The 16300-nt window shown below is 41.8% G+C and overlaps 1 protein-coding gene across 17 annotated transcripts in view; it reads left to right on the top strand.

Moving 5' to 3' along the window:
* Positions 1–16300, top strand: part of TFCP2 (transcription factor CP2) — an 83760-nt gene that overhangs the window by 53348 nt on the left and 14112 nt on the right. For 11 of the 17 annotated variants that reach the window (XM_074006877.1, XM_074006876.1, XM_005570875.5 and 8 more), the window contains 6 exons: positions 3472–3623; positions 4477–4553; positions 6116–6221; positions 11844–11950; positions 14149–14301; positions 15776–15886. In XM_074006877.1, the coding sequence (XP_073862978.1) occupies positions 3472–3623; positions 4477–4553; positions 6116–6221; positions 11844–11950; positions 14149–14301; positions 15776–15886 (706 nt within the window). Of the gene's footprint in view, positions 1–3471; positions 3624–4476; positions 4554–6115; positions 6222–9277; positions 9927–11843; positions 11951–14148; positions 14302–15775; positions 15887–16300 lie in introns of those variants that run through there. The other 6 variants (XM_005570876.5, XM_074006874.1, XM_074006881.1 and 3 more) reach the window with 2 other exon arrangements.

The following is a 16300-nucleotide window of genomic DNA, read 5'->3' as shown; positions in this document are numbered from 1 at the left end:
AAAAAGAAAAAGAAAAAAAGAAAACTGTTTCATGAAAACTGGTTTGCATCAAGTCTTACTGGATTCAAATAATAACATATTATTGTTATTCAGATATCAACAGAAAGAAAAATTTTCTTCTCTTCCACCCTTCCTTTTTTTAGTGTTCATGCCAGTAAATTTGTATTATACCTGTGTGTGAAGTCAATAATCAGAACATTTGCTACTTGTTTTATTTTCCAGTAATAATTTATAATATTGTCTGTAAAATTCACAAGAGTGTAGTCAACTTTCTGTCAATAGTGTCTTTGCCTGAAGGTAGTGACCCTGTAATCTGATGTATTGGGGAAAATGTGTGTACTGGTGAGGGATATAGGTACATATAAATAATTGCTTTTTCATCTGTGAATGGTTAAAAAGAAGCATTTTGGTCTCTTTATAAGCTTAATATTTAAATTATAGGTAAAGGTTTGAATGTATTCCATTTTGAACATGGGGAATGTTAACAAGAATCTCTGGGCTGGGTGAGGTGGCTCACACCTTTAATCCTAGCACTTTGGGAGGCCGAGGTGGGCGGATCACTTGAGGTCAGGAGTTTGAGACCAGCCTGGCCAACATGGTGAAACCTTGTCTCTACTAAAAATACAAAAGTTAGCCCGGCGTGGTGGTATGTGCCTGTAGTCCCAGCTACTTGGGAGGCTGTGGCAGGAGAATCACTTGAACCCGGGAGGTGGAGGTTGCAGAGACCCGACTTCGTGCCACTGCACTCAAGCCTGGGAGACAGAGCAAGACTGTCTTAAAAGAAAAAAAATCGCTGGATTCCTGACTTCTAATCTTCTGGGGGGGATTTTTTTTTTTTTTAGATGAATTTTTTTTTTTTTTTTAAGATGGAGTCTTGCTCTGTCTCCCGGGCTTCAGTGCAGTGGCGTGATCTCGGCTCTCTGCAACCTCCACCTCCTGGGTTCAAGTGATTCTTCTGCCTCAGCCTCCTGAGTAGGTGGGACTACAGGCACGCGCCACCACACCTGGCTAATTTTTGTATCTTTAGTAGAGATGGGGTTTTACCATATTAGCCAGGCTGGTCTCAAACTCCTGACCTCAAGTAATCTGCCCGCCTTGACCTCCCAAAGTGCTGGGATTATAGGCGTGAGCCATACCATGCCCGGCCAAGGGAATCTTAATTGTTTCTTTTATTTCATGTGCCCTGTTCCTTTTCTTTTGTACCCAGAAGTACTCTGTGGCCTATGTATATTTTTTCTTTTTTTAAAAATACTTTACTGTGGAAAATTTCAAACATATACAAAGTAAACAGAATTATATGATGAACCCTCTTATACTCATCACCTTGCTTTAACAGTCATCAACACGTTACTACTCTTTTTATCTTTTTTTTTTTTTCAGACTCAGTCTCGCTATGTCACCCAGGCTGAAGTGCAGTGGTACAATCTTGGCTCAAGCGATTCTCGTGCCTCAGCCTCCCACATAGCTGGGATTACAGGTGTGTGTCTCCACACCCAGCTAATTTTTGTATTTCTATTAATAGTAGAGATGGGGTTTCACCATGTTGGCCAGGCTGGTCTTGAACTCCTGGCCTCAAGTGATCCACCTGCGTTGGCCTCCCAAAGTGGTGGAGTTACAGGCGTGAGCCACCACACCTAGCACTCTTTTATTATTTTTACTTCTACCTATTCCCCATCTTCTATTCAATAAATTTTTTTTTTAGGTAAAATTCATTTACAGTGAGATGCAAAAATAAGCTGTTAGAGTTACAACCGTGTAGCAGACCTATCATAGTATAAAACATATTCATCTCCCTACAGAGTTCCCTTATATACCTTCCAAGTCATCCCCTGCCCCACCAGGAAACCATTGTTCTCTTTGACTCTGCCTGTTTTAGACTGTCATATAAACAGAACCATGCATTATGCATTCTTTGTGTCTGGCTTTTTTTGTTGAGCATTATATCTGTGAGATTCATCCATGTTGCATTCCTTTGTTTCACTGAGTAGTCCATTGTATGGATATACCATGGTTTGTACATCCGTTCTCTTACTCATGAACATTTAGGTTCTTTCCAGTTTGTTTTTGTTTTTGTTTTTGTTTTTGTTTTGAGACAGAATCTTGTTCTGTTGCCCAGGCTGGAGTGCAGTGCCACGATCTCGGCTCATTGCACCTCTTGCCTCCTGAGGTCAAGTGATTCTCCTGCCTCAGCCTCCCAAGTATCTGGGACTACAGGCCTGCACCACCACACCCAGCTAATTTTTGTATTTCTGGTAGAGATGGGGTTTCACCATGTTGGCCAGGCTGGTCTCAAACTCCTGACCTCAGGTGATCCACCCACCTCAGCCTCCCGAAGTGCTGGGATTACAGGTGTGAGCCACTGCGCCTGGCCTAGTTTTTGCTTTTATGCTGTGGACATTTATAACAAGTCTTGGGTGGACTTATGTTTTCATTTTTCTTGGATAAGTACCAATGGGTGGAACTGCTGGAGTCAATAGATGCCTGATTAATTTAATTTTTTTTAAATTAATTTTTTGTTTGTTTTTTGAGATGGAGTTTGGCTTTTGTTGCCCAGACTGGAGTGCAATGGCACCATCTCGGCTCACCGCAACCTCCACCTCCCGGGTTCAAGCAATTCTTCTGCCTCAGCCTCCTGAGTAGCTGGGAATACAGGCACGTGCCACCACTCCTGGCTAATTTTGTATTTTTAATAGAGACACGGTTTCGCCATGTTGGTCAGCCGAGTCTCGAACTCCGGACCTTAGGTTATCTGCCCGCCTTGGCCTCCCAAAGTGCTGGGATTATAGGCATGAGCCACTGCGCCTGGCTGCATGTTTAATTTTATAAAAAATTGCCAAACCTTTTCCTAAAGTGTTTATGTTATTGTACATTCCTACTGACAAAGGATGAGAGTGTGGTTTTACATTCCTACTGACAAAGGATGGATGTATGTCTTTGGTTTGCAAGTTTAGATAAACTGATAGATACAAAAAGCTTTTTCTTAGAGGAAATGGCTTGTAGGAACATCTCAATATTAGTTGTTATTCCACAGAGTGTAAGATGACCTTGAAATATATACTCGTTATTGATTTGTCCTTTTCATGTGGCTTCTAAGGAATTGTAGAAGTTATTTTAGTCCTTATAGAAAATCAACTGATATGGTTATACAGGTAGTATTACTGAGTGTCCTAGATTTATACATTTTAGAACTCTGTTTATAATTTCCAGAGCCCTTTTAGGAACCCCTGTCTATGATTCCTAGAAACATTCTTTCACACTTAGTGGTTTTAGCAGTGAATATCTGTCATCACCCACACTATTGTGGTCAGGGGGATATCACAGCAGGTAATCTAAATGGAATTGTTGGGGTGAAACTCCACCAAGGTGAGTAATGTTTATGGCTTTCCAAAGCATTGCAATTAAATTATTTAACAGTAAAGCTGCCTTTGCACCATTGCCAGATATTAATGTGAGTCATTTGTTTTATTTTAGTGATGTCCTCGCATTGCCCATTTTTAAGCAAGAAGAGTCAAGTTTGCCTCCTGATAATGAGAATAAAATCCTGCCTTTTCAATATGTGCTTTGTGCTGCTACCTCTCCAGCAGTGAAACTCCATGATGAAACCCTAACGTATCTCAATCAAGGTTAGATGCTTCCTCATTCATTAGTACTATTGCAGGCCTACAGTATTTATGATTTTTTTTTTTTTTTTTTTGCAACGGAGTCGCCCAGGCTGGAGTGCAGTGGTGCAATCTCGGCTCACTGCAAGCTCCGCCTCCTGGGTTCACACCATTCTCCTGCCTCAGCCTCCTGAGTAGCTGGGACCACAGGCATGTGCTTTTTTGTATTTTTAATAGGGACGGGGTTTCACCGTGTTAGCCAGGATGGTCTGGATCTCCTGACCTCCTGATCCGCCCACCTTGGCCTCCCAAAGTGCTGGGATTACAGGCGTGAGCCACTGCACCCGGCCATTTATGATGTTTTATTAGGTACACTTATATGTAAAAACTTAGATCTTTCTGGTGTGACCTATCAAACTAGAAGTCCTACTTCAGAGATTTGAGTTCTAATGTCATACTTGATATCTATTACTAGCTTCTTTTGCTTAGCTGTCCATTTTTAGTTCCCAGCTTCCTCTTCCTAATCATGTTCCCTAGACACTCCCATTGATTACTGTCTGAGAAGTATTACTCTACCTGGCTCTATTATTTACCAATTGTGTGGCCTTGGACAAGTTGCTAAAACTCTTTTAAGTTCCCATTTGTCTGTCTGTAAAATGGGATTGGTAATACCTTAGAAAGGTATATCAGTTAAATGAGATAATATGTGACAATACTTGGCACAGGGCTGAGCATCTAGTAAAGGCTTCTGGTTGTTGTTACTAATACTAATAATATTATTATACTATTGTATATTCAACCAACTGAATTTTATTCTTTCTGAATCTAGCAAAGTTAATTTGTGATGAATATAATATGTAATTACTTTTTCTTCTAGGACAGTCTTATGAAATTCGAATGCTAGACAATAGGAAACTTGGAGAACTTCCAGAAATTAATGGCAAATTGGTGAAGGTAAAACGAATAAATCATTCTTCTGTACAATTTTTTTTATTAATCCTTTTGTGATTTTAAATTTTTGTTTTTGTTGTTAATGTTCTTTTGCTTCCAAGGGCTTGATGGTATCTCTTGCCTGCCGTAATTTGTTGGCAGAGTGGTAAGCTGATGTGTTATTTCTTTGGGGTCAGAGTAGGCCCCACTATTCACATGAATTTTTCAGAGCTGCAGAAATAGAACGCTTACCACTCCCTGTCCAGGGTAATCACCCCTGGCTCAGTGAAGTTCTTTTGGAGTAAAGTAACCTCCTTGAGATCTTTAGAGAAGCCTGAGTGTCTTTTTTGATACTTAGTCTTATAGCGAGGAAAACAGAAGCTACTTTGATGAAGAGCAGTTCTCTTAGTCTAGATTAACAGTCAGGATTTTGATAATTCACAGCACAATTGAAACAGGAGTTTTGTCAAAAGGTGGTGGGAGGAATTAACAGACACTACTACAAAGTAAAAGTAACAAAAGGAAAGTTGATGGAAATAGGCTCTGCCTACCCTCAGTGTTTACAGGTTGTATGGTGGGTTAGCAAGCAGGGCACTTGGTGAGTTTTTCATGTACATCTGAAGAACTAAGCCAGATAGGCCGGGCGCGGTGGCTCAAGCCTGTAATCCCAGCACTTTGGGAGGCCGAGACGGGCGGATCACGAGGTCAGGAGATCGAGACCATCCTGGCTAACACGGTGAAACCCCGTCTCTACTAAAAAATACAAAAAACTAGACGGGCGCGGTGGCGGGCGCCTGTTGTCCCAGCTACTCGGGAGGCTGAGGCAGGAGAATGGCATGAACCCGGGAGGCGGAGCTTGCAGTGAGCTGAGATCCGGCCACTGCACTCCAGCCTGGGCGACACAGCGAGACTCCGTCTCAAAAAAAAAAAAAAAAAAAAAAACTAAGCCAGATAAGCCATGGCGTAACAGAAGAGGCATGCAGCAATGCTTCAGATGGGAGTCCTTTATGCCTACTTACCATCGGACTGAAGTTTAAGCCAAGTTTTAAATATGGTACCAGTTAACTATAGAGATTATATCTGAGAAATTGGCTGGGTACGGTGGCTTACGCCTGTAGTCCCAGCACTTTGGGAAGCTGAGGCGGGCGGATCACTTGAGGTTGGGAGTTTGAGACCAGCCTGACCAACATGGAGAAACCCTGTCTCTACAGAAAGTACAAAATTAGCCAGGCGTGGTGGCACATGCCTATAATCCCAGCTACTCAGGAGGCTGAAACAGGAGAATTCCTTGAACCCGGGAGGCAGAGGTTGCTGTGAACCGAGATGGTGCCATTGCACTCCAGCCTGGGCAACAAGAGCGAAATCCATTTCAAAAAAAAAATAAAAGATTATATCTGAGAAATTATAAAATTTTATCCTGAAATAGCACTTAGTATGGTATGGGTTTTAGAGTGAAGCAGATGTTAAGAAAAATAATTTTAGGTTGTGTTTAGAAACCAACTGGCAGTGAGTCCTGCTAGTTTTTCTTTGTCAGCACTGATTTTCAAGAGGTCCTGTTATCGTCTGATTTGGTTGTATCCTTTTAGAGTATATTCCGTGTGGTGTTCCATGACAGAAGGCTACAGTACACTGAGCATCAGCAGCTAGAGGGTTGGAGGTGGAACCGACCTGGGGACAGAATTCTTGACATAGGTGAGTTAAGAGAATCTATTGCCTAGGAAATGCCTTTAGCTATGCACCAAGAGTTGGTTTTCTTTATTTGACATTTACCTTGATTCATATGCTTGTGAAGCTCAATTAGTATAAACCTTGAAAGTATTTATTAAGCATAAAAAATTTTAAGTAATACAGGTGAAAATGATACCAGAATTGAAGTTGAAAGTATAAACACTTTAGTTCCATAGCAACTATAGGATGATTTTGTTTTGTTTTTTAAGTTGTGGTAAAATATATGTTACATAAAAGTTATCATTTTAAGCATTGTTAAGTGGATAGTTCAGTAACATTAAGTACATTCAAATTATTGTGTAACCATCACTATCATTCATCTCCAGAACTTTTCTTATCTGCAAAACTGGATGTCTGTACCTGTTAAACAACTCCCCATTCTCCCTTCTTCACAGCCCCTGGTAACCACTATTCTCCTTTCTGTCTCTATGAATTAGACTACTAAGTACTGCATAAATGAAATCATACAGTATTCGTCCTTTTGTGACTGGCATTTTTCACTTAGCATAATGTTTTCAAGGTTCATGGTGTAGCATACGTTAGCATTTCCTTCCCATGTAAGGCTGAATAATATTCCATTGTGTGTATATACCACACTTTGTTTATTCATTCATCCCATGATAGGCACTTAATTTAATTCCATTTTTTGGCTATTGTGAATGACGCTGCTATAAACATGGATGTACAAATATGTGTTTGAGTCTCTGCTTTTAATTCTTTTGGATGTATATCCAGAAATGGAATTGCTGGGTCATATGGTAATTCTACCTTAAATTTTTTTTTTTAGAAACCACTATATTGTTTTCCACAGTGACTACACATTTTACATATCTACCAGCAGTACTCAAAGGTTCCAATTTTGGCTGGGCGTGGTGGCTCACGCCTGTAATCCCAGCACTTTGGGAAGCCAAGGCAGGCGGATCAGGAGGTCAGGAGATTGAGACCATCCTGGCTAACACGGTAAAACCCCATCTCTACTAAAAATACAAAAAAATTAGCTGGGCATGGTGGCGGGCACCTGTAGTCCCAGCTACTCAGGAGGCTGAGGCAGGAGAATGGTGTGAACCCAGGAGGTGCAGCTTGCAGTGAGCTGAGACCACACCACTGCACTCCAGCCTGGGTGACAGAGCGAGACTCTTGTCTCAAAAAAAAAAAAAAAAAGGTTCCAATTTCTTCAATCCTTGCCAACACTTGTTGCTTTCTTTTTTTTTTCTTTTTTTTTTTTTTCCTGAGACGGAGTTTTGCTCTTGTTGCCCAGGCCTGAGTGCAATGGCACGATATCAACTCACCACAAGCTCCACCTCCCAGGTTCAAGTGATTCTCCTGCCTCAGCCTCTGAGTAGCTGGGATTACAGGCACGTACCACCACACCCAGCTAATTTTTGTATTTTTAGCAGAGATGGGGTTTCAACATGTTGGCCAGAGTGGTCTCAATCTCCTGACCTCTTGATCTGCCTGCCTTCGCCTCCCAAAGTGCTGGGATTACAGGCGTGAGCCACTGCACCTGGACTGTTGCTTTCTATTTTTTGATAATATCCATCCTGATGATTGTGAAGTAGTATCTCACTGTGGTTTTGATTTGCATTTCCCTGGTGATTAGTAATGTTGAGCATCTTTGCATGTGCTTATTGGCCATTTATATATTTTCTTTCTTTATTTATTTTTATTTATTTACTGATTTATTTATTTTTTGAGATGGAGTCTCCCTCTGTCGCCCAGGCTGGAGTACAGTGGCATGATCTCAGCTCACTGCAACTTCACCTCCCGGGTTCAAGCGCTTCTCCTGCCTCAGCCTCGCGAGTAGCTGGGATTACAGGGGCCTACGACCACACCCAGCTAATTTTTGTGTTTTAGTAGAGAGGGGGTTTTGCCATGTTGGCCAGGCTGGTCTCGAACTCCTGACCTCAAGTGATCTATCCGCCTTGGCCTCTCAAAGCGCTGGGATTACAGGCGTGAGCCATGGCTCCTGGCCCGCCATTTATATATTTTTCTTTGGAGAAATGTCTATTCAAGTCTTTTGCCACATTATCGAATTGTATTGTTTTGTTTTTTTGTCATTGAGTTGAAGGAATTTCTAAAATATTCTGGATATTAACCCCATAGCAGATACATCACATGCAAATATTTTATCTTATTCTGTGGGTTGCTTTTTTACTATATTGATACTATCCTTTGATGCACTAAAGTTTTACATTTTGAGGTGGTCTAATTTATCTAATTTTTTTTAATTGCCTGTGCTTTTGGTGCCATATCCAAGAAGTCGTTGCCAAGTTCAGTGCCAAGAAACTTTTCCAATATGTTTTCTTCTACGAGTTTTATAGTTTTAGGTCTTACATTCAGGTCACAGATCCATTTTGAGTTCATGGTTGTATATGGTACAAGGTAAGGACCCAACTTCATTCTTTTGCATGTGGATACCCAGTTTTCTCAACACCGTTTGTTGAAAAGACTGTTCTTTCCCCCACTGAATGGTCTTGCACCCTCGTCAAAACTCATTTGACCATATATTTGAAAACTTATTTCTAGGCTCTCTATTCTATTCCATTTGTTTATATGTCTAGCTTTATGCCTATACCTCACTATTTTGCTAAGTGTAGCTCTATAGTAAGTTTGGAAGTTGTGAAGCATGAGACCTCCAACTTTGTTCTTTTTCAAGATTGTTTTGGCTGCTCAGGATCTGATATTTTGTTATGCGTTTGTAAAGGGGGGCAGACTTTTTTCCCCAGCATGCTGAAAGTTCCTTCCTTTTTTTTTAGTTATTTGTTTTTTGAGACGGAGTCTTGCTCTGTCACCCAGGCTGGAGTGCAGTGGCACGATCTCGGCTCACTGCAAGCCCCGCCTTCTGCATTCACACCATTCTTCTGCCTCAGCCTCCTGAGTAGCTGGGACTACAGGAACCCGCCACCACACCCGGTTAATTTTTTGTATTTTTAGTAGAGATGGGGTTTCACTGTGTTAGCCAGGATGGTCTCGATCTCCTGACCTCGTGATCTGCCCGCCTTGGCCTTCCAAAGTGCTGGGATTACAGGCGTGAGCCACTGCGCCTGGCCAAGTTCCGTCATTTTACTAGTGCCTGAGAACCAGTCACTAAAGTGGGAGTTCTGATATTAGAAGCTATGTCTCTCGGTTTGCAGTTATGTTTTGTCTTCCCACATTGCCACACAGAGTAGAATTTGTTTTTCCTAAGTCATAGGGTATAAAGGAAAGATCTTCACAAATACACATGCAGTCACTTTTCCTGGTATCTGCAGCTCTGATTTCTAATTGGTTAAAATCTCCTCTTGGTAAACATAGTTGTTAAAAAAAAATTAACTACTACTAATTTTACCTGAGAAAACATTGGTTCTCATGCAGTGATCCTGATATCTGTATGATAAATTGACCTTAAGATAAATCTAACACAACTAATATTGTGGAGTGGGACCCACTTGATGCTTTATTGTTTGAATCATTGATGCCAAAATAGTAGGATAGTTATACCACAGTTCTGGTAATACATATCACCTGGCCTTAACTCCCCAGTCTGATCATTAATAGGAGAACTCAGGGAATGCTATTTGAATATCTGCTATGTGGAATGGAAAGAAAAGTTCTACTCAGACCCATTAATTCTTGCTTCCCTTTTAGGTAAAGATTTGTCACTCTGTTACAGGATTATTTGATTACTTTGTAAGTCAGCATCAACCTTCCTTTTTTTTTTTTTTTGAGACAGAGTCTCGGTCTGTCGCCCAGGCTGGAGTGCAGTGGCCCGATCTCAGCTCACTGCAAGCTCTGTCTCCTGGGTTCAAGTCATTCTCATGACTTGTTATGCATTTGTAACAAGCCTCCTGAGTAGCTGGGATTATAGGCATCCACCACCACGCCCGGCTAATTTTTATGCTTTTAGTAGAGGTAAATTTTCACCATGTTGGCCAGGCTAGCTTCGAACTCCTGACCTCAAATGATCCATCTGCCTCGGCCTCCCAAAGTGCTGGGATTACAGGCATGAGCCACCACACTTGGCCTGCATCAGTCTTTATGTTAAAATTTTCCCACTTCCATTCGCAATATAATGCTTTCTACTTTGATGTAGACACTCTGCTGCACCCCTTCAATAGCAATCCTCTTAATGTGCTTTTGGCAATAAAACTAATTTTAAAACTGTAGTTGAAACAGATTATAAATTACAGTTTTCATGATAATGTAGACTTAATCCACCTTAAATAGGATTTTAGCAAATTAAAAGGAAACTGCCTTTAAATTGCCATATTTTAAGCTAGAAGGAGGATACTGAACATTCCCAACACAAAGAAATGACAGATGTTTGAGACAGTGAATATGCTGATTACCCTGATCTGATCACTATGCATTATATGTATTGAAACATCCCTATATAGCCCATGAATATGTACAATTATTATTTGTCAATTTAAAAATGATTTTTTTGTTTTTTGAGACAGAGGCTTGCTCTGTCGCCCAGGCTGGAGTACAGTGGTACGATCTCGGCTCACTGCAACCTCCGCCTCCCGGGTTCAAGCAGTTCTCCCTGCCTCAGCCTCTCAAGTAGCTGGGATTACAGATGCCTGCTACCACGCCTGGCTAATTTTTGAATTTTTTAGTAGAGACGGGGTTTCGCCATGTTGGCCAGGCTGGTCTTGAACTCTTGACTTCAGGTGATCCGCCCACCTTGGCCTCCCAAAGTGCTGGGATAACAGGTGTAAGCCACAACGCCCAGCCTAATTTTTTTTTTTTTTTTAATGGAGTCTTGCTCTGTCACCCAGGCTGGAGTGCAGTGGTACGATCTCGGCTCACTACAATCTCCGCCTCCCAGATTCAAGCCATTCTCCTGCTTCAGCCTCCTGAGTAGCTGGGATTACAAGCATGTGCCACCACGGCCAGCTAATTTTTGTATTTTTAGTAGAGACGAGGTTTCACCATGTTGGTCAGGCTGGTCTCGAACTCCTGATATTGTGATCTGCCTGCCTTGGGCTCCCAAAGTGCTGGGATTACAGGCGTGAGCCACTGCGCCTGGCCAAAGAATTTTTTTAATTGCTGTATTTTAAAAACTTTTTAAAGAGGAGAAAAGGTGCTGAGAAGCAAAGTACTTAAGCCAAGTTTACTCTAATCAAATATTTTCCTTGACAAAGAAGAAATTTAAGGTGTGGGCTGGGCACGGTGGCTCAGGCCTGTAATCCCAGCACTTTAGGAGGCCAAGGTGGCTGGATAACCTGAGGTCAGGAGTTCGAGAGCAGCATGGGCAACATGGCGAAACCCCGTCTCTACTAAAAATAAAAAAAAATTTCCTGGGCGAGGTGGCATGTGCCTGTAATCCCAGCTACTCAGGAGGTAGAGGCAGGAGGATCGCTTGAACCCAGGAGGCGGAGGTTGCAGTGAGCTGAGATGGTGCTACTACACTCCAGCCCTCGACCACTGCACTCCAGCCTGGGCAACAGAATGAGACTCCATCTAAAAAGAAACACAAAGAAATTTAGGATGTGATACACAAAAATCTTAGTAGCTACGCTGAGTAATGTAAGAATCAATACTTTCTCATTTAAAACTGAGTAGCCCTCAGAATTGTTCAATGATTACCATTTTGTTTCTCAGATATCCCAATGTCTGTGGGTATAATCGATCCTAGGGCTAATCCAACTCAACTCAATACAGTGGAGTTCCTGTGGGACCCTGCAAAGAGGACATCTGTGTTTATTCAGGTAAGGCGCTGCAGATAAGGTTCCAGTTTTGAAGAGCATCTCTTACTACCAGTTTATTTCTTAAAGGACAAAACATGTTAACTTTGAAATCTTTACAGGGTTCTAGCCTGACTGTCAAGCCCAGGCTCTTTAATCTGTGCCTGAGAGCATTGAGGAGTTTCTGAATTGCTCTTCTAATACCCCAATTTATTTATTTGTGTCTCCCAAAATTGCTTGGTAATGGCTGCATAATATTTCATTCCTTGGTTGTACCATAATTTACATAACAATTATTTGGCATTTAGATCAGCATAATTTTTTTTTTGAGACAGGGTCTCGGCTCTGTCTCCCAATCTGGAGTGCAGTGGTGCAATCTCGGCTCACTGCAACCTCCGCCTTCCAGTTCAAGCGATTCTCTTGCCTCAGCCTCACCAGTAGCTGGGACTAGAGGCACATGTCACCATGCCTGGCTAATTTTTGTATTTTTGGTAGAGGTTTCACCATGCTGGCTAGGCTGGTCTTGAACTCCTGACCTCAGGTGATCCGCCCACCTTGGCCTCCCAAAGTGCTGGGATTATAGGTGTGAGCCACCATGCCCGGCCTTGATTGGCCTGATTTTTTTACTATTATCTGTAATGTTATTTTGAACATCTTTATACTTAAAATTTGATTTGCGTATCTGATTATGTTCTTTGGGTAGAGTCCTTGAAAATCCTTATTTGTGATAATTATAGGCCGGGCGCGGTGGCTCAAGCCTGTAATCCCAGCATTTTGGGAGGCCGAGATGGGCAGATCACGAGGTCAGGAGATCGAGACCATCCTGGCTAACACGGTGAAACCCCGTCTCTACTAAAAAAAAATACAAAAAACTAGCCGGCGAGGCGGCGGGCACCTGTAGTCCCAGCTACTCGGGAGGTTGAGGCAGGAGAATGGCGTAAACCCGGGAGGCGGAGCTTGCAGTGAGCTGAGATCCGGCCACTGCACTCCAGCCTGGGCAACAGAGCGAGACTCCGTCTCCAAAAAAAAAAAAAAATTATTATAGTAACCAGTAGTTTATTGAGTATTTCACATGAGATAGTCACTATGTTAACACTTTGTATATATGATTTTAAGACTTTCAGTTATAATCTTGTGGAGTGGTCAATTTTTAAACAAGAGCACAAGTCTATTAAGATTCGCCAGGCCGAGTGCCGTGGCTCACACCTGTAATCCCAGCACTTTGGGAAGCTGAGTCAGGCAGATCACCTGAGGTCAGGAGTTTGAGACCAGCCTGGCCAACATGGCAAAAACATGTCTCTACTAAAAATGCAAAAATTAGCAGGGCATGGTGGTGCATGCCTGTAATCCCAGCTACTTGTGAAACTGAGGCAGGAGAATTGCTTGAACCGGGGAGGCAGAGGTTGCAGTGAGCTGAGATTGTGCCATTGCATTCCAGCCTGGGCGACAAGAGCAAAACTTAGTCTCAAAAAAAAAAAAAAAAAAAATCACCAATCTTAGACTTTATGCAGTAGCCAAGCAAAGGTTTTTCTCCACTATTACTGTGAACTTTCATATTTACTATGTTCCCAGACTGGGTAGTGGCTCTTCTTTCTAAAATCTTCCCTAAAATTGAGGAAACTTTAACAGAAATCATTTCTCTTTTTTTTTTTTTTTTTTGAGACGGAGTCTCGCTCTGTTGCCCAGGCTGGAGTGCAGTGACGTGATCTTGGCTCACTGCAACCTCCGCCTCCCAGGTTCACGCCATTCTCCTGCCTCAGCCTCCTGAGTAGCTGGGACTACAGATGCTTGCCACCACGCCTGGCTAATTTTTTGTATTTTTTAGTAGAGACAGGGTTTCACCGTGTTCGCCAGGATGGTCTCGATCTCCTGACCTCGTGATCCGCCTGCCTCAGCCTCCTAAAGTGCTGGGATTGCAGGCGTGAGCCACTGCGCCTGGCCAGCTCTGTGTTCTTTGAAGCAGTTAATGAATTTAGTTTCTCACAGCAGCTTTTGTTAGCATTAGATCTGTACTTGTATTTTGTTTGCATTTGTAAAGCATTTAAGTTTTTTCTGTTTCCTCTATCAGATTGTAAATTCTTCAAGATCACAAAGAGGAGAAGTGTTTTTTGTAGGTATTCATAATGCCTAGTAAAGGTTTTGCTGTTAATAGTTGCTAAAAAAAATACTGCCAACTGGTTTGGCTAGCTCGCGGTACTGAAGCCTTGATGTATTCTTTTCAGGTGCACTGTATTAGTACAGAGTTCACTATGAGGAAACATGGTGGAGAAAAGGGGGTGCCATTCCGAGTACAAATAGATACCTTCAAGGAGAATGAAAACGGGGAATATACTGAGCACTTACACTCGGCCAGCTGCCAGATCAAAGTTTTCAAGGTATTCCTGAGCAATGTGCTGGCCCTTGGATTCTTTTACCTTATCATTCTATGTTAACATTAGTTACCCAGTCAGAAAATCAACTTGTCTTATTTTTTTGAAAACTCAAAAAAAAAAAAGTCTAAGCTAGAGTCATTGAAATAATTACCAAGATGCCTGGTAAAGAAATTTACATGGAGATGGTCATAGGATAATAGGAACTTGGAAAAGAGGGCTAGAGGCAAGAACATGGATTCTCATTGAAAGCTCTTAAAGCCTATTGAAGTTACAAGCTCATGTAAAGCTCACAAAAATTGACTATTTTTGGTTACATTCATACTTGATCTTTTCTTATTTGGTCCTTATTTATTTGTTTTTGAGACTGGGTCTCATTTTGTCACCCAGGCTGGAGTGCAGTGGCGCAATCATAGCTCAACCTTCTGGGCTCAATCAATCCTTCTGCCTCAGCTTCCCCAGTAAGTCGGACTACAGGCATGTGCCACCACACCGGGCTAATTTTTGTGTTTTTTGTAGAGAGGGGGTCTTGCTGTGTTGCCCAGGCTGGTCTTGAACTCCTGGTCGTAAGTGATCTGCCCGCCTTGGCCTCCCAAAGTACTGGGATTACAGGTGTGAGCCACTGTGCCCCAGCCAGGGTCCTATTTATTTTTATTACATGGATAAATATGTTCTCATTGTAAGAGATTGAATAATACAGAAGTATTCAGAGCAACATTGAAATTCTCCCTTTACTGCTCTGATGCTGACCCCCCCGACAACCTCTTCCCAGAGGAAACCACTGTCATAATTTCGTAATTTCATATGTATTCGTCTAGTTCCCTCTTCTTTTTCTTTTTCTTTTTGAGTCGGAGTTTCACTCTGTCGCCCAGGTTCTAGTGCAGTGGTGCAATCTCAGCTCACTGCAACCTCCATCTCCTGGGTTCAAGCGATTCTCATACCTCAGCCTCCCCAGTACCTGGGACTACAGGCACACACACCATGCCCAGCTAATTTTTTGTATTTTTAATGGAGACAGGGTTTCGCCACGTTGGCCAGGCTGGTCTCGAACTCCTGAGCTCAGGCAATCCGTCTGCCTCGGCCTCCCAAAGTGCTGTGATTACAGGTGTGAGCCACTGCGCCCAGCTCTTCTAGTTCCTTTCTATACTTTTATACACACACACACATAGCTATATACATATTTTCTTTGACACATAAATGGGATTATACTATCTGAAATGTTTTGAGCCTTGATTTTTTTCAGTTAACTATGTGCTTTAGAGATCTTTCCATGTCCGTAGCTATAGATCGGATTCTTTTCAACTCCATCAAGCAGAAACATTTAAATTTCCTATTTTCAAACTTAAAAGTGATGTGTCTTGCCTTTACATCACTGCACATACCATTTTGTTTCATACGTGAATATTTAAGTTTTTAGAAGCAATATTGTTGGGTCAAAAGGTGAGTACCTGAATTTAAAACAAAATGTTTCTCATTTCAGCCCAAAGGTGCAGACAGAAAGCAAAAAACCGATAGGGAAAAAATGGAGAAACGAACACCTCATGAAAAGGAGAAATATCAACCTTCCTATGAGACAACCATACTCACAGAGGTAAAAAGATTTCTTTTGGTGACAATTTCAGTTCATAATTTTTAATCTTAAAAATTCATCACTTCCAAACTGGTCAAAATTTTCTTCTCCTAAGCAACATTCTCTCTCTCACTCACTCTTTTTTTTTTTTTTTTAAACAAGAGCACAAGTCTACTTTTGTTTACTTTTCATTAGTTTAAATCCTTGAGGGACATAGTATCACATGGATTCTGTGTCCAGCGGCCTTAGCAGGAAGATTCCTTTAGAATTTGGCACAAACCATGCTGCTGTTTCTGTGTCCAAGTTATCTTTCCCCAGATTACTCTGGTTTTGTTTGGTTTGCTGCAGGAGCTACTGTGGTGTTCTTTGCTTTGTATACCTAAGCACATCTCTTGCCCAAATAGAATTCAGTTTCATCTTGGGCATAAACCACCT

Source organism: Macaca fascicularis, chromosome 11, assembly GCF_037993035.2.
Source record: "Macaca fascicularis isolate 582-1 chromosome 11, T2T-MFA8v1.1".
NCBI classification, from domain to species: Eukaryota; Metazoa; Chordata; class Mammalia; order Primates; family Cercopithecidae; genus Macaca; species Macaca fascicularis.
Note: the sequence above shows the minus strand (reverse complement) of the source record. Positions and strands in the feature narration are given on the sequence as shown.